This window comes from Rousettus aegyptiacus, unplaced genomic scaffold (genome assembly GCF_014176215.1).
Source record: "Rousettus aegyptiacus isolate mRouAeg1 unplaced genomic scaffold, mRouAeg1.p scaffold_m13_p_5, whole genome shotgun sequence".
NCBI classification, from domain to species: domain Eukaryota; kingdom Metazoa; phylum Chordata; class Mammalia; order Chiroptera; family Pteropodidae; genus Rousettus; species Rousettus aegyptiacus.
In genome coordinates this window covers 119392492-119409689 of record NW_023416308.1, presented here as the reverse complement: position 1 = coordinate 119409689, position 17198 = coordinate 119392492, and the positions used below count along the sequence as shown (strand labels likewise).

Here is a 17198-nt window from a genome sequence, read left to right as displayed (position 1 = left end):
CAGAGGTCCCAACCTCTTTGGGACCAAGGACCAGTGGTCCCACGAGCATCTAACGCCTGATGGTCTGAGGCTGGGATGAGGCGGTGACGCCGGCGCCGGGGAGCAGCTGCAGATACAGGCGAAGCTTTGCTCACCTGCCCGCCGCTCACCTGCTGCTGTGTGGCCCGGTTCCTCACAGGCCACAGTCGGTACCGGTCTGCGGCCCAGGGACTGGGGGACCCTGCCTTAGAGTATTCCTCTTTCCACATAAGAACAAAATCTAATGAATCTCGTGAGCAGAAGGACGTGAATGAAGCGCCCTCATTCTGTTTACTGTGAGGCTCGTGCCTGCGGCGGACACGGGAAGGCGGCGGTAGCGAGGAGCCCAGCGCTGCGGGTCCAGACCACCGCGCCGCGGACGGGGCAGGGAGGAGGCGACCCGTCGTCGGGGCTCTTGTCACGTTCTGTCTCCCTTCAAGTAGCTCGCAGACGTCGGTGTCAGGAGGGGTCGGGTTACCTGTGTGTTCTGCGTGGGGATCTGCAACAGGAGCGCCAGCGTGTTGAAGTCGAAGGTTTCATCCAAGGCCACCAGAGCGCCGTGCACGCCACTCTCCACGAGGTTATTTGCGTATTCTTTAAGACCGATCGACAGGGTCCAGCGAATCACACGATCGTTGCTCCAGACGAGCACATCTGTGAGTGCAAACAAAAACGGTGATAAAGCGGCTTCGGGGCGCTGTCTCGTCAGGCACACGGGGACCCAGGGGAAGGGCTCCTGCTCGGCCCCTGACCCTCCGGGGGCCCCTGACCCCCCGGGGACGACAAGCTCCGCGAGCGCTGGGCGCAGGCAGACGGCGCCCGCTGCAACAGGACGTCGGCGCCTGGGCCTGTCCCGCCTCAGGAAGCCGCCAGTGGCTTCACACGCGCGAGCCCCGAAGGAACGGAGCCGCCATGCGCACCGGATGTCGAGAGACCAGAAAACGATGCGCGTCCGGGGTCAGAGCCAGAGGCGGAGGTGAGCTGAGTGCCCCAGGCGCGAGCACGCTTCACGCGGGGACTTCAGAACACACGAGATACTTCCTTCTCGCCACGGGGGTCGGCACCCACCTGACCCCGGGCTGAATTCAACACAGACCTCTCATTTATAATCTCGAAGCCTTTTCTGTTGTTTCATTTTAAATAATAAAGAAAGAAACTTAAGACCTTCTCCAGCATAGAGAGACTTTGAGGGAAGATCTTATGCTACACAAAGCAATAAAGTATGAAAGATTATAACGGCCATTGTCAACTGTAAAAAGACTTAAAATGGATACAGAAGATGAATGGGACAGATTTACGGATTTCATTCCCAATGCCCTCCTCGGCTGCTACGGAAGGACAGAAGGACACGCATGGCCCGGGGACCGCGGGCTAACGGCGTCCCCCCGGCTCGCGTGAGCTCACCCCGCACTAGCCCAGCCTTCCTTCCGCAGGGCCGCCTCCCGGCCGTACGTGACGCCTCGGTCTCCAGGAAGCGTCACCTGTCACCGCTACTGTTAGTGGCTTCTTTATTCTGTGCGGATTCGGGGAGGTTTAATTTTGAGCGTAACTGCTATGTCTCCCTTAAAAGCAAGGCGCTGTCCGTGACCGTTCAGAGGCGCCGCGTGAGCGGCTCCCCGCCCGAGGGAGAAGAGCACCCCCGTCTCCCGGCTGAACCCCGCGGCCTCTCGTACCCCCTGCCTGTTTTCCAGCTGACGTGCCTTTGCCCCCTCCTGCTACGAGCGCCCGCCCCATCTGCAAGGCCCGGCTGAGCGGCTAACCCTGGGAGAGGGGCCGCCCCCCGCCCCGTGCTCCGCGGCCCGTGTGAAGGGCCGCACGTCCTCACACCTGCGACCTCCGAAGTCGCGGGAAACCGCTCCCCTCCAGACGGTCGACCTGCGGAGCGACGGCCGGGAACAGGCACGTCTCTGGCTATGGAGGGCCGTCTCGAAAGTGCTCGTGTTCACGAACCCCGACCCCCTCCCCGTAATGATGCCGAGCTAGATTCCTCCATTAAAAAACTTTCCTGTGTTTTTTTAAAATGTAGAACATCGCTGAGGCCGCTGATACACTGGAGAGCAGTAACGTGCTAAGTCAGCAAACATAACATATACTGGCCTTTTATTTCGTTCTGGCTTTCTTCTCTTTTTCTCTCCAGTTCTTTTCGGTCATAGTTTAACCTTCGCAGGCACATAATTCCACACTGGAAACTGTTTCTATTTATAAAAAGAAAAGACAGTCAGAGACAGCGATAGTCACAAGGCCCTGAGCCGACCGGGAGGGGCGCCCGCCGTCCCCCACCTGTGGAAACTGTCCACCATCTTGAGCTGCCCCCGCAGGTCCTTCTTGGTCAGGTGGTCGAGCATCCGCGCGTCCACCAGGCACTCCATGAAGAGGCTGCGGTACTGCGGGAGGCCCAGGCTGGGCAGCCACTCGTTGCCGACCCACTCGTGGTTCATGTCCCCGTACGCCAGCGTCTGCGTTCAGTGGGGAAGCGCGGTCAGTCCAGGGGACACTCCGGAAGGCGTCCCGAGAGCGGCTCGCACAGGCTGCATTCCTCAGCCGCCACGCACTCTCCAAGGCTACGCTAACTGATGACGCCGCCGCTCTCGACCATTCTGACATAATTTGCTCTCTTGTTAACTACTTTTTACCTTTGTTGAATTTGCGGGGTTTTATATGGAAGGAACTGCACTGTGATAAGTCGTGACTGCGTTTATAAAGCGAACCCATTTACCAAACCACACGCTCTCTTCCCGAAACGGCTCCCTGCGTGAGCGAACGACACTGAAGAACGGCCGCGCCTCATGAACAAGTTTGAAGGATCGTCCAGCTCTACGCGTTAACAACGCCTCTGGCCGGTTTTAGTTTTATCTTTCACACTTGGGTTTCCAAAGGTCCTTAACAAAACATCTGTTAATCTCAAAAATCGGTTAAAGTGAATTGAAAAATGATTTTAAAAGAGGAGCTAGACGACACAGCAACCGAGGGGACTGAAAGGGGAGCGGGCGGGAGGGCGGGCTGACGGCCTCCGCCCCGAACCGCAGGAAGCGGGCGAGTGGAGCGAGGAAGCCAGGCGGACCAGGTCAGGAGGGCCGGGAGCCCCGAACGACACCGCCCGCCGGGCGGACTGGCGGGCCCCCACCGGCCCCCCGCCCCCCGCAGGACACACTCTTCTCCAGTGCGCGTGGCAGACTCGTCTCAACACACACAGAGCCTGAAATCACACAAATTACGCTCTCTTGCCGTGAAAGAATTCAATTAGCAATCGACAGTAAAAAGGTGCCTGGGAAACTCTTTAAGTGTTTGGAAACTAGCATGCATCTGATTACCCACATGTCAAAAAAGAAATTACAGCGTAAATGAGAACATATTTTGAACTGAAAGAGAATGAAAACACAATATAGTAAAAAATCATGTGACATAGCTAAAGCAGTGTCTTGAGAGAAATCTATAGTTTTACGGACTTAAACACTACGTCTTAGATGAACAAAGGTCACAAATTGATAATCCATGATTCTACATTAAAAAATCTGAACAAATAAAATCCATAGCAAGGAAAAGGAAGAAAATAAATGAAGAGAAACCAATAAAACAGAAACCAGAAAAGTAATAAAAAATAAAATGAAACTAAAATCTAGTTCTTCATAACCATCCATAAATTCGATTAAACCCTCACTAGTGACCCAGAAAAAAGGAGATGTTACAGACATCAAGAATCAAAGAGTCTGCGGCCACGCCACCCTGAACAAGCCCGATCCCATCTGATCTTGGAAGCTAAGCAGGGTCGGGCCTGGTTAGTACTTGGATGGGAGACCACCTAGGAAGACCAGGTGCTGGAGGTGTGAAAAAAATAAATAAATAAGGGATTGTAAGCTGACAAGGTCCTTATAATCTGTGAGGTCAACCAAGGGTTGCCTCACCTAAAAAATAAACAAACAAATAAATAAATAATAAAAATCAAAGAGAAGATGTGCAGAGATCCTAGAGGCACCCAGAGGAGAGTAACGGGAAACTGAGCAACTTGAAAGGATTCAGATGAAACCGGCAAATTCCTTGAAAGACGTAATCTACGAAAGCCACTCAGTAAGAAACAGATGACCTGTAGCCATTAGAACTCAAATTTATAAATCTCACACGCAAAAACTCTACCCTAAATGGCTCCACTAGTGAATCCTACTAAACATTCATGGAAAAAAAAAAAAAAAAAGGCAATTCCACACATACTATTCCAAAAAAGTGAAGACGTGCCTACCTCACTTCACAAGGGCAGCATTATCCTGGTACCAAACGGGACAAATGCATTACGAAAAAACTGTGGACAACATCCCTCCTGGACACAGATGCAAAATTCTTTACAGAACTTCAGCAAACCAAACCAATTATACATTAAAAGAACGAGATATTATGACAAGCGGAGTTCCTCTCAGGAACGAAGCATGGTTCAACATTTGGAAAATCAGATATTCACCGTTATCAATGGACTGAAAAGAAAAACCACACCATCATCGCAAAGATGAGGGAAGGCGTGTGACAAAATTCACCATCCATTCACGGGAAGCTCAGCGTTCTGGGAATGGAAGAAAACTGCTCCAATCTGGTGGTGCCCTCAAAGAACGCAGCGCTGACTGACATCGTCCTTCGCGGTGAAAGGCTGAATGCTCCTCCCCAAGATGAGGAAAGAGCCCGGTTGTCTGCGCACAGCACTTTAAATCAACACTGAGCCGGAACTCCCAGCCATCGCCATAGGGCAAGAAAAAGATACGAAAAGCATACGAATTGGTAAAGAAAAGAGCAGTCTTTATTTGCAGGTGACCTGATTATCAGCAGAGAAAATGAAAGTATAAAGCTGTCAGAACCAAAGTGAGTTTCAGTAAAGTTGCAGAATGCAAAGCTAATATATAAAAATGAACTGTATTCCCAAATACTGGAAATTAAAAATTTAAAAATACCATTTGTGATGTCATCGAAACCTGTGAAACCCTCAGGGATGAATCTAGCAGGATACACACAAGCCTCCCACAATAAACAAGAAGCCAGCCTGGCAGATGCGCACGCACACACATCGAAGGACAGCTCTGACGACCGTCGGTCCACGGAGACGAAGCCACGGTCACGGGACTCCTGTGAGCTACAGTGACTCTCAACGACCACCGTGTCCTGTCTTGAAAATATGGCCTCTAATCGGATTTCTTACTTACACCAACCAAGCCGGAAGGGATGGCTCAGGCTCCAACAAGAATGCTTAAATTCTAAGAGAAAAAAAGTTTCACTGTCTGCTCAAAACCTGAGAGGAAAGCGCGAACCCTCAGACCTCGCCGCGGGACGTTCTCCGTCTTTCGGGCCTCACTCGCACCTCGCAGGCCGCCTTCTGCGGCGTGGCTGGGCAGTGCCGCGCCCCCGCCTGCCGATCGTGTGGTCTTAAACGGACACGAGATGCGAAGAAGTCGCCCAACAGACAAGTCCACGGGGCAGAGCCCTCCTCCTCTTCCACGCACTCCGCACTCTAGTCATACTGCCTCTGTGGCCAGGAGCGGGAGCCCCTGGGGGGACCGGGCCCACAAGCCCAGGGACCCAGGTCCCCTGGGCTGCCAACAGCCTTCTGAGAAAGCACCGCAGGGCTCTCCTGCCGTGAGAGAACATCTGGTTACGAGAGAGCTGCCGCGCGGGGTCTATTTCCTCATCGTTGAAACGATCGGAAATGCGAGTCAGTCTTCGGAGCTCTGCAGCACAGGAGGGGTGCGGTGCCGGTGGTGCCGGCGGGGCTGTGGCCGTGCTGCTCGGACCGGAGCTTCTGGCGAGCAGCACGGCCCGGGCAGCCCTTGCTCACGCTGAAGACCGACTGACCGTCGGCGAATCCGGGCACGGTCGGCTCGGCTCGTCCTTGCTTACGCTTCCATTGCCAAGAACAAATGTTCAGCTTTTTAAACGCACGCTTCGTGCCCCCGATGCAGGGAATTTCGCGTTCAGGTGCTGACGCAGCTCTGCTTCTTAGCGACCGTCCTGACGTCTAAGTCATTACGAAACGCACCTTTAAGATCACGAGTGGTCATCACCGGCCTTGTAAAGAGATACCTGGCCGGGCTGAATAATTAATGGGGACATTTATCTGGAGCTGTGCCCCACAGAACCGGGGTGTGGGTGCCCAGAGAATCACATTACAGCTCCTGCCCCCTGGGGTTTACCAGGTGACAGGGCCGGCTGGACTTCGGGAGCACAAACAGGGGACAGGCGCTCCACCCATCAGCTGGTGACCAGGAACTTTTACCTAAAACCGTTCTGATTTTTTTCAGATATACAGTTAACCTTGCGTCCTGCACATAATGCCGTTCACGAGAGCCTTGGAACTCGGCCGGCCACACCCGGGAGCTTCCAGTGTCGCTGATGCGGACGGCATCACAGCAGAGCCGGTGGCATCACACCGGGGAAGGAGCTGCTTTCAGTGGACTGGACGCGCGGTGCGGGGCAGTCGTGACGAGGCCGCCAGCGAGGCAAACGGCCGGGGAGCTGGACATCCAGAGGCGCGCGACGCGGAAGAGGCTTCGCTCCTGAGCAGCCCCGGCGGGGTGCTGAGGACAGACACTGCTCCGCACAGCGGACTCGGAGGCGAGTGTCCACACCCGCTCCTGGGTTGCAGCTTTCTTAGAAAAGCGTCTTCCCATCAGCGGATCTTGTAACTAACGTGACCCCACTGGGGACTGGCAGACTCTCAGGAGCTGCCAAGGCCACAGGCCTCTGTATGAAGGACCGCGGGGCACACAAAGCGATGCGTTTGTCGGTCACCGGGCTCCGCGTGGGAACAGCTGGGGAACGTTCAAAGTTGTCCATGAGACGGACGCGCTCTCGGTGCCTGCTGACCCTGCCCTGCTCTGACTCGGGCTCTCGCATCATTAACGGCATTCCCAACAAGTCACGGTGTTAAAAATACCACGAAAAGGAAACGCAAGCTTCCACCCCGCGGCCCTGTGCCGCTGTACATACAGTGACGAGCAGGTCACAGAGAGCGTCCCACCTGAGCCCAGCTCCCCTCCTCGTCCTCCTGACGGCAGGCAATGGTTAGGGATGCAAAAGAACAGCCGGTTAGTGTGGTGGGCGCGGCGACGCGAGCCCGCCCCGCGGGGAGGCGCAGCGCGGCCCGGCGACGGGGTCCAGAGTCACAAGCGTCATGCAAAACTCATGCAGCGCCAGTAGGCCCGACGTCTCATGCAAGGGGCCGACTTCCCGTGACAAGCGCACCCACGGGAGGAGAAGACCAGGGGAGGGCCACCCGAATGGGGCGCTAGCTGAGGTCTCCCGGCGGGGAAGGAGTCCAGTCTACTCTAGATAGAGCCGGTCTACCGACTTTAAGTGCCTGACAACAATCTAAGATGAGATAAAACGGGAATTCTATTTGGCACACATCAATACCTAAAGGAAGTACTTATCTGGAACAATTTAACGTAAAATGACATTTTTGTTTTCCACAACAAGGCCAAGAGCCGGGCGGCTCCTGGGCGGGAGCGCGCTGGGGGGCGGGCAGCTCGGGCCACGACTGACCGTGTGTGGCGCGGCTGCGAGCGTCTCCATCTCCTCGTGCGTGAGCCAGACATTCCCTGTGGTCTGGGCGACCCCCGTGACCACGCACGTCCAGAGCGAGGGCGCAGGGACAGAGAGGAAAGGCGGCAGGCACGTGAGCCACGGGTGCGCGGGGGGGCGAAGGCCGCCTCTCCGCCGCCATTTTAGTGCCGCACAGAGCGCGAGCGCGCAGCGCGTGCGGGCTGTCCCCCCCCAGAGAACCAGCGCGCCTTAGCAACACCGCGCGGCCCGGGCACCCGCAGCACGGCCCAGCTTCTAGAGCTTTCTCTGCCGTGCTCGCCGCCTGATTTTATGTGTGGACTCTACAGAGAAGAAACAACGTGGCGTCCTTCCGGAAAACTGTCATTCTCAGGTAACTGTGGGTTCAAGACCTTTGCACAGTCTTCCCCAAACAAGCGCAACAAAGAGCGCAGGACGGAGCCTAGCTTTGGGGCGCGGGGAGACGGTTCTGGGCAGGTGTCCCGCCGTGACAGGGCCCTCGGCCGGGACGGAAGAGGCAGGGAGCAGCGCTGGGCGGGTGAAGGCGGGCCGGGCGCCGTCCGGTGCAGGAGCGAGGCCCGAGACGGCCCCGCCGCAGGCCGCTCCTCACCACCACTCGCCAAGCAGCGGCCTTCAAGACCGTTTACTACGACTTCAGGGAAACTGCCCCGGCACCTCCACTTCTAGAAAGGCCCCTCCGATGGAGAAGCAGGCGAGGACGCGGGGTGACTGTTCGGGGTGACCGTTCGCCACCACGAACCTCTCACTAAGAACCCAAAGGATACGAGCCGACCGAGCGCCCTGCACGCCGGGCACGGGGAGCGGCCGTGAGCCCCGGCCAGGCCCTGCGCCGCCCCACAGAAGCAGACGCGTGTCCGGCTCTGCGCTTCCCACCCAGCTTCTCCCAGGCCGCGGAAGGCGCTTTGGGGGGAGCGGCCGGCCCGCCCTCCTCCCCCAGTTACCCCAGTTACCCGGTGTTTCGCCTTTCACACAAGGAGGGCCCTTCCTAAGGGCTTTCGTGGCCGGCCCCCGGGGAGCGGCACTGTCTGAGCACAGGCCGGCCTGCTGTGCATGTGGACTGCTCCAGACCCTGCACCCCAGGGCCTCCAGCCCCCCAGGGGGAAGCTGCGACAGGCCAAATAAGCCAACAGCAAAACACTGGCTACAACTGACTGGGGCTGCTAAGCTTTGTCCCCTTCGCGTTTCTTAAATTTATATTTAAATGTGACAATTACTTTTCGAACACTCCTGTCTCTACATTACAGCACCACTGTGGCCACGCCGTCACAGAAACATCCAGCAACGGCGCTTTCAATCCCCAATGTCCTGAACGCCGCCGCGTCACCCTGGCACGCGGGGTGTGTGGACGAGGACGGGGGGGACAGCCGCGGGCGGGTGACGCCCCCCGCAAGGGCGCCCGCCCGCTCCCCAGAGCGGCAGCGCTCCGGCCGGGCACGTACCGTCCTGGACGTGGGGGGCGCCGACGGGCTGGTCAGGGACATGATCTCCTGGATGGCGAGGCGCAGCTTCAGCCGGTGCAGAGGGTTGCTGATGCCGATCTCCCGCTGGATCTCCGTGTCCGACAGGGCGGACATGATGGCCCCGCTTTTCACATTGGCCCGGCAAGCGGCCACGTACCAGGCCGGCATCCCCACCCAGAGCTGGAGGCAGGGAGTGTGCAGGCCAGAGGTCAGGCTCAGCGGAGGCAACGGGCAGACAAAACACGCGGAACACACGCCACCCAGGACGAAAAAAAGGCCATACCTCCAGCCAGACGACAACGGTCGGCCCGTCCCACTGCGCGAAAGGCAGGCCTTGTCTGCGGGCTTCCTCGAGCAGCTCGTGCCTGCGAACGAGACGTGCGGGAGTCAGGGCGCCCTGCCAGGGGGCGGACGCACGGACACGCGTCCCGTCCGCCGCCGGCCACCTGCCGCCTGCCTGCCGAGCGCTGCTGCGGCCCGTGCCCCACAGAGCGTCTGAGGTGCCGCGCGGACCGACTCGCCGTGAGTCCGAGGAGCCCTCTGTTTGCGGAACCGAGGAATCACCAGCAGCTCTAAAGACTCTGTCGTCTTCGCACACAGGGCAGGCTCCCCCGGGAAAGCACCCTCGCTCTCCCTGCTAAGCCGGGGAGCGGGGCGAAGGGAGAGGAAACGTGCCTGGGTAGGAACGAGGGGGCCGCCTCCGAGCGAGCTCCCCGGGCGTCCCGCTCCAGCAGAGCGGTAGCCGACACCGACAGCGGCCTGAGGATCAGCCATGGCCTGGGTCCCGGCTGGTCCTACTCTGGCTGCTGCGTGGTCAACGAGGTCCTTGTTAAATGATGACATGGGGTCGTCCCGTGCTGTACCCCACAGGCTCTGCGGCTGACTTCAATCCCGCTGCCGCCTGCCGCGCACGCAGGCAGCACAGGGCAGCACGCGGGGACGGGCCCTGGCCCCCCCCAGGGTCATAGAGTCCGTGCACCTGACTTTAAAATGCCCAAACCGTGCCTTACCCCAGCGACAGCCTGCACAATGAAAATGCGGCCAGTTACGTGACAGGCAATGCAGCCGGCCTCGTCGCCCACGTTGAGGCTTTCTAAAAAGCATGAACTCTTTCTAAAAGTGAAATGCCTAGGAGATGGGACTGAGCCGAGGACAGGTCCCTTAAGTCTCGTCCCCAGACACCCCTGAGTCATTTTTAAATTCCTAGGTCATTTTCAGTCAGTTACTTTTCTGTAACGATGTCTACAAAACATACCACTGAATCTTTTATTTCTAAAGATACATAACATCTTCACTATATTCACACAATATTACACTTTTCTGAAGACTATGACGTCTATGTCCGATTAAAGATCAGAATGTTCACATAAAATTTCAAATAAGTGTTCTGTAAGTCAACCTTAGGTCTCCTGAAAACGTGGTAATTATCTAGGAAGGATCGTACCAAAGATGGTAACATTGTAACAACTATCTTAATAGCTCAAGTATAGTATTAAAAAAAGAAAAACTTTTCCATTCAAAATTAGCAGAGCCACTTACAAAAGAAACCGAGCCCGCCCAGGACCGTGCCCGCGTGGACTCGGGACGGCGACGCAGGACGGGGCGGGGCGGCAGGAGGGCCTCGCTGGCTGGGATGAACCCCCCCCCCCCCGTGCTGCTTCAACGCCACCTTGTTTCCTAAGGGCAAAGTCTTCTCAGGGACAACAGCGGTGGGCACCACGCTCGCAGAAGCCTTGTGGGCCACAGGAGCAGCACCAAGGACTCTGCGGCCGGCTGACCGGGGAGGCCCTGGCCTGGCGGCACAGGCGAGTGCTAAGTCCTTCTCAGAGGGACCCTCTGGGCGCCGGAGTGCGCCCAGCAGGCGCTTTGCCGGAGACGTCGTTTTTGACGTGAAATGGCGATCGTGCACGAGGAACACGGGGTCGGAACGGTCCTTCAGTCCCGTCGGTGGACACGGCGCACAGCTTCCGGCTCTACGCGCAGTGGGCGTTCCCGTTCACAGAAACCGGCCCAGCACAGCGCGCTTCTGCGTTTCGGAGTGCGGGCCCGGGGGCCCGGGGGCCCGGGGGCACTGGGATGAGGCACTGCAGGCCGGACCACGTGGCTCAGAGACGCGGGAGGCGGGTGAGGAGGTGCAGGGGACCCGGCTGGGCGGCCGGCCCAGGTCCCCGTAGGCGTCCTGGCTCCCTCCCCAGCAGGCTAGCTGGTGACCCGGATGACCAAACCGGAAGCTGGCCCGGGACTGTCGCCCCAGCGGGAACATGAGCACCCTTTCCCCTCGCGGGCGTGGGGAGGGCGAGCACAGGCCGCAGGGCGCAGGCGGGAGAGGCGGGGCCAGCTCCACGCGGTCCTGTCCCCTTCCTCCCCGCTCCATCTAGTCTAGGGAGCGCACTCGTTTGGCTTGCTGCACAGACTGGCCTGACGCAGAGAGCCAATCCCCCTCCCATGTGACCGGAGTGAATGACAGCTAGGGGAGCTCACCCGCTCACCTGCGTGAGCACCTGCCGGCGGCCAGCTGCAGCTCCAGGAGCAGCTGTGCGGGGGCTTGCTCAGCCCATGGCAACGGCTGTGAGGGCACGAGGCCAACCTTTCAGAGAACGGGAACTCCGGCCACCAGCTCCAACCCCGCGATGGTGTCTGAGCGCCGGGCCGTGTCTGCATCCCGACCCCTCCGGGCAGCAGAGCTACTGGCCCGCACCCCTGGAAGCGAACAGAGGCCTCGCCTGGTCCGAGCTGTTCTTTCCCTCCCCTGCGAAGAGGCCGCTCTGCTGCCGCGCTGACCCCCTTACGATCCGTGACCTCTGTGTTCAGAGGCGCTGCCTCCTCGCAGTCAAACCGAAGAGCACGGTGACTGCGTGGTCGGGGCGCGCAGTGCGGGCCCAGCTGGGACCGACTTTCTCCCTCGAGGACCAACTCCGGACCCAGGGGTGACCGTCACAGCAGCGGCTCTAACAGGGAAGCGCCACGCACGCTCCCCAGCGAGGCGGAGGCACGAAGGGACGCGCCAGAGTCTACGGGGACAGGCGCGCGGACACGGGAGGAGGGCCGCGTCGTCTGCGAACGGCGCATGACACGCGCCCTGCGACAGGGACACGAGCTCGGGGGGAGACGGGCCCCCCACGACGGGACGCGCGCGAGCTTTCGCCGACCGAACACGGCAGAGGAGGCGGCGTCCCCGCGCCAGCCCCGCCTCCACCTTCTGGGGACGCTGGACCCTGCGAAGCCTCGTCCGAAGGTGCACGGGCCTCAGCCCCCCGGGCACGGCCCACGCCACGCGCGCTGGCGAAGTGGGCGCCGAGGGCGGGCGAGGGGGCCGAGGCCTGTTCTCGCCCGCGGCGACGCGGTGGGTCTCGGTGCGCTCCGCGGACGGCACCGCACGCGCTGTCCCCGTGGGGGCGCTCACACCCCGCGGAGGAGACGGGCAGGGAGCGCGGGGTCCTGCCAGCACCGCGGAGACACCGCCGACCGCGAGGAACAGCAGCGCCGCCCGACGGCGCCACAGCCGTGTCTAAGCGCGCCACGCACCAAACTTGAAAATCAGTTCTCCGCCAAATTCACCAGGTTCCGGAACATTCTCGAAAAGTGAATGCACTTGGCTGTGTAACTTTGGCAGTTAAAGGAACACCTTGGAGATAAACGATACAAAGATCGTTTCTGAGAAATGTATTTTGAATCTATAATACCATACATGTGACGCTGTATTCGAACAAAACCTTTTCTGGAAAAGTCAAACTTTTTTTTCACATTAATAAATAAGCATTTTTCCTGAAGGCAACATTCTCTCTGGTTAACTGATGGAACTAAAATCATCCACCACAGTCAGACGAATAACCTTTGCACTTTGAAATTCCCTACTGACAGACCAGCACATTCCAGAACCGGCCACGCATGACCCCCGTCAGCCGACCGATCTCAGGCACTCGGTCACGGCTGCGGGAATGTGCGGTTACACGTTCGGAGCCGGTGCCACCCGCCTGAACCTCACGGCTTCAGGGGCACACCGACCACCAACAGTGATACACGCAGCCACGCACACCCTAGTGCGAAGCCCAGCCACCTGCAGGGCCGCACACGCGGCAAAGGCTGTCCTCACACAAGCGATCGAGCACGTGTACTTGCACAGAATTACAAAATAAATTTCAAAAACAGAGTGAAACTTTTTGGCCAGTTTATAGTCTGTGATCCCACGTGATACACACACTTCCGGGACAGGAGGGACCAAGGGGCACTGCCACGGACCGGGCTGACTTTGCACAGGAAGTTTGAGGATGCAAAACAAAACACATCGGCAAAATCTAAGGCGCAAAATCTTCCCAGCACGGTTCCCGGAGGCGAAAAGCCTAGCTCTAATGTTAAGTGTCAGAGAACCAAACGGCTACTACCCAGGTTATTTTGTGACATTTTTATACAGTTTGCAGATTGTAACTTCAAATCGGATGTTAAGTGGTTTCTACAGACTTCCATCTACAATTCCTATGGTATTGTGAACAGTGAGAGATAACAAAATTTCACCTGAAACACTTAACAATAGTGTGCCAGTCAAGATAACGATTTCTAAAAAAGAGAACTAAAATGAGGCGCATTTCACAAAAGAAAAACCAACTGGCAACTCCAAGGCTTAATGGCGAAGGGGCCGCTCGTGGACAGGGCTGCCACGGGCTCCAGCGTGACCCTGCGGCCGGTGCCTGGGGGCCCGGGGTCCAGACCAGCGCTGGTTCCTCAGGGCACTCAAGTGGCCAGATGACTTCTGCCATGATCAGGTCACAGAAGCCACCAGTTTCCCCGTCACGAGGCCCAGTATCCCGAGTCTCACCCCCACCCAGTCTCGCCAGCACCTCGGCCTGCTCAGCTACTCATCTCAGCTTCGGGATGTGGTCAACCGACACCGCTGATCAAGGAAAGACCCCGAGATCTGCGCACCCACGGTCCCCCCGTGCCCTTGCCCCAGGCACCACACGCCTGGGCCCCCCACAGAAAACTGCTCCCACAGTAACGACTTACGTTCAGAATCAGGGCGACTCAGAACTAAAATGTAAACAGATTACAAAATTAAGAGTTTACCTAAGGCCAAAAACAAAACCAAAGGGAAAAAAACCCTACTGGAGAGAAAAAGGACAACAGTGAGCATTTCCTGTCGGCGCGCTGGCGTGGACGGGCCGCTGTGCGTGACGGCACGCGCGCCACCGGCCTCTCCCCGTGGCTGTGCGGACATGTGCGCGAAGCTGACGCCCGAGCACCAGGTGGTGTGGATGACGGGCACCTGTTCACAGGAGAGAACGCGGACGCCCCAGCACGCCAGGCGAGCTTCCCCGCGCCCCCGAGCCCGGCGCGGCCACGGCGGACGGGAAGCCACGCGTCGGTCCTTTCAAAGCCACCCAGACGCGCCCCGTCTGCCAGGGCGCGGTTTCACACAGGCTTCGGTTGCCCCCTCGGGACACACGTACGCACACGGCTGGACGGCACGCTCAGTGAGTGAACGCGAGGCACGAATCGCGCACACCTGAAACCACTCGGGGGGCTGGACAAATCACAAAAAGCTTACTTTTTCTGAAGTTTGCGATTTTTTTCAGCCTGTCCTCCCAGTTTGCTGAGCGCCAAGGCATCCTGGCAGGAGTTTTCCGCCTCCGACACGCCCGCTACGAGGAAGCAGAGTGGAAGAGACACTGAGAGGAAATTCGACGTGGCCCGGGCGGCGTTTCCCAGGCGGGCAGGGCGGAGGGGCGTCTGCAGGCCGAGTGAAAACGTGCTGCGCCACACGGCTCTGACCGCACGACCCGCTTGCGGGGCGGTCAGCCCTCCCCTCCGCCGCCTGCGGGGCTGCTGTGCAGGGGAGCAGCTGCTCAGCGCGGCTCTCTGGCTTGTGTGCGTGCCCCCCGCGAAGCCTCATGGCTTCTGCCTCGAGGGACACCCCGCTGGGATGGCAGACCCCACGCACGGGGGCCAGGGCACGGGGGAGGCAGGCGTGTGACACCCCCCGCGTCCCCCGGCAGCGAGAAGCCTGTGGGAGACACGCACCTGGCCCCAACGCCTCCCTGCCCGCGAGCCCGGGGCGGCCCTTCTCTTTCTTGCCGAACAGGCGGCCGATGGACGACTTGATGCCCTTCTTCTTGGGGGCTTTGTGGAGCGAGTCCTGGCTGCTGTTGCTGCTGCTGGGGTTGCTCACGGGGCCGTCCTGCGAGCCTGTCGAGCTTCGGGGACAGAAAACAACCTTGAACAAGCGCCCTCACCACGTGACACCCCCTCCATGTGATCTAGAAATCTGGTTTGAATGCCTGCTCCTCAAACTTCACGCCGGCGCTCCGAGCCGACCCCGGCGCCAGGACAGAGTGTTGCCTGGGAGGCCGCGGCTCCCTGGCCTGGTCTCCTTCCCAGGAAGCCCTGGCCCCAGACCCTGCTCAGAGGGCACTGCTGACCCCACCCTAGGGTCCCCTCTCGGCCGGCGGAGTTCCGCTCTGCCAGCAGCTCCGACCACCCCTGGGGTGGCCGCGAAGGCCAGCACAGTGTGCTCTGGCGACTGCCTGGCACAGAACAAAGCGCCCGGGCCGTAGTCTGAGGGAGCGGGCACCACCGAGGAGGACCCAGTGGACCGGGAGTGGCGTGGGCTCCCACCGCCCATGGGGCACAGGGCTCTGAAGCGCCGTCGGCCCCACGGGGAAGTAACCACTGGACGTGTGCCACACGCTTGGCCAACACTCTATCGAGAACGAAGAGAAAGTTCTCAATTTGTAGAATCTAAAGAAATGAAGGTTCCTAAAACGCTGGCATCATTTAACTCCTTCCTTTCCAAGCCTTTTTGCCCAAACTGACGCACCTCCCGCTGGGCTCCGCTGCTGCCCGGGGCTGAGGCTGCCTCCCAAGGATGTCCGTTATATAAACACAATCAACTGTTTTCTAAAAACAGTTTAAAATCAACCGTTCCTTTTTGCCAAGAAAAGATACGTTTCTTAAAGCTGAACACTGAGAGAGAGGCGTGTTTCTAAATGGGCTACGGCGCGGAGGCGTGTTTCTAAACGGGCTACGGCGCGGGCGCCCGCTCCTTACTTTCTGGTGTCCCTGATGTCCTCGTGGCTGACCGTATGCAACGCCCCTTTGTGCAGCCTGTCTAATCGCAGGGACCTCGGGGAGGAAGGGGGAGAGGTTTCACATTTTATCGTTGTCTTGTCATCTCGTACCTCTTCTCGGGAAGCTGGCAACTGCAGGGTTGAGATAAGAGTGAAATCAGTGCACGACGAGCCTGACAGAAACCAGCACACAGGCGTTAACACAAGCACAGGTTTATCTGGAGCTCCGGCAGCTGCGCCCGCTGCCGGGGGCCGACGCGTGTCCAGCCCAACACCACTGAAAGGGTGGCCTCGGCTGCGAGACGCCCGAGCACGGAGCAGAGCCCGGCATCCGCGAGCCTGAGACCTGGGCAGGACATGGGCACGCCCCTCCTCCTGGGGCTCCCCGGAGCCCGAGGGCCCTACAGTCATGGCACACCACAAGGACGGCCACTGAGAGGGCCGCAGATGACCTTCCTGCTCCCCACCGAGGAGCTGGGTGGGGGGCACTGGTACTGAGCTGGCGCCATTCAAAGGACGGAAACCTGGCACAGCCGTCCAGAGCTGTTTGGTGGTGGTGGTGGGGGGCGGGGCAGCGTGTGCCATGACCCAGGACCGTTGTTAGCAACGATGCGAATTACTAGAATCGACACAGACGTGCAGGCGGCCGCCCCACCGCGAGCGCGCACGTCTGGCCGCGATTCCGCGAACGGTTAGGGTGGGTGCTGGCCGTCTCCCGTGGGGTTCAGAGACAGTGTGTTCACGACAGCTTAGCCACGGCACCCCAGGCTGTCACCAGACGACGAGCCCTTCGGCCCCCAGCTGCTGCCTGTGGGGATGTGCGCGGGAAGGTGGGTGGGGGCACGGGGACCAGACGGGCCCGCCAGGTTCTGTGGGGTCAGGGCTCGTGACACGTGCCCGCGAGCGTCGGCGTGACGAGGGGACTGGAGCGGCCAGCTCGTGCTCCTCTCAGGGCTGTGCGGAGTCTCGACCCGCCGCGGCCCCAGAGGCCCAGTGACGACCGGGTGGATCAGTGCGAAGCGGAGCCGAACTCTTTCCACACGCGACCTTCAGCTACAGCCGGGTGGCTCTGTGGCCACTCCTGACCTCTAATCACAATCATCGG

The 17198-nt window shown here is 59.1% G+C and overlaps 1 protein-coding gene and 1 pseudogene across 10 annotated transcripts in view; one reads left to right on the top strand and one right to left on the bottom strand.

Moving 5' to 3' along the window:
- PPFIA1 (PTPRF interacting protein alpha 1) overlaps nt 1-17198 on the bottom strand; it is a 73941-nt gene that overhangs the window by 5968 nt on the left and 50775 nt on the right. For 5 of the 10 annotated variants that reach the window (XM_036220489.1, XM_036220493.1, XM_036220492.1 and 2 more), the window contains 10 exons: nt 16074-16225; nt 15048-15220; nt 14575-14668; nt 9316-9397; nt 9012-9212; nt 7534-7596; nt 7010-7036; nt 2299-2474; nt 2116-2213; nt 497-672 (listed from right to left, as the gene is read on the bottom strand). In XM_036220489.1, coding sequence (XP_036076382.1) covers nt 497-672; nt 2116-2213; nt 2299-2474; nt 7010-7036; nt 7534-7596; nt 9012-9212; nt 9316-9397; nt 14575-14668; nt 15048-15220; nt 16074-16225 — 1242 coding nt within the window. The remainder of the gene's footprint in view (nt 1-496; nt 673-2115; nt 2214-2298; nt 2475-7009; nt 7037-7533; nt 7597-9011; nt 9213-9315; nt 9398-14574; nt 14669-15047; nt 15221-16073; nt 16226-17198) is intronic. The other 5 variants (XM_036220495.1, XM_036220498.1, XM_036220497.1 and 2 more) reach the window with 2 other exon arrangements.
- Nucleotides 3724-3842, top strand: LOC118603146 (annotated as a pseudogene).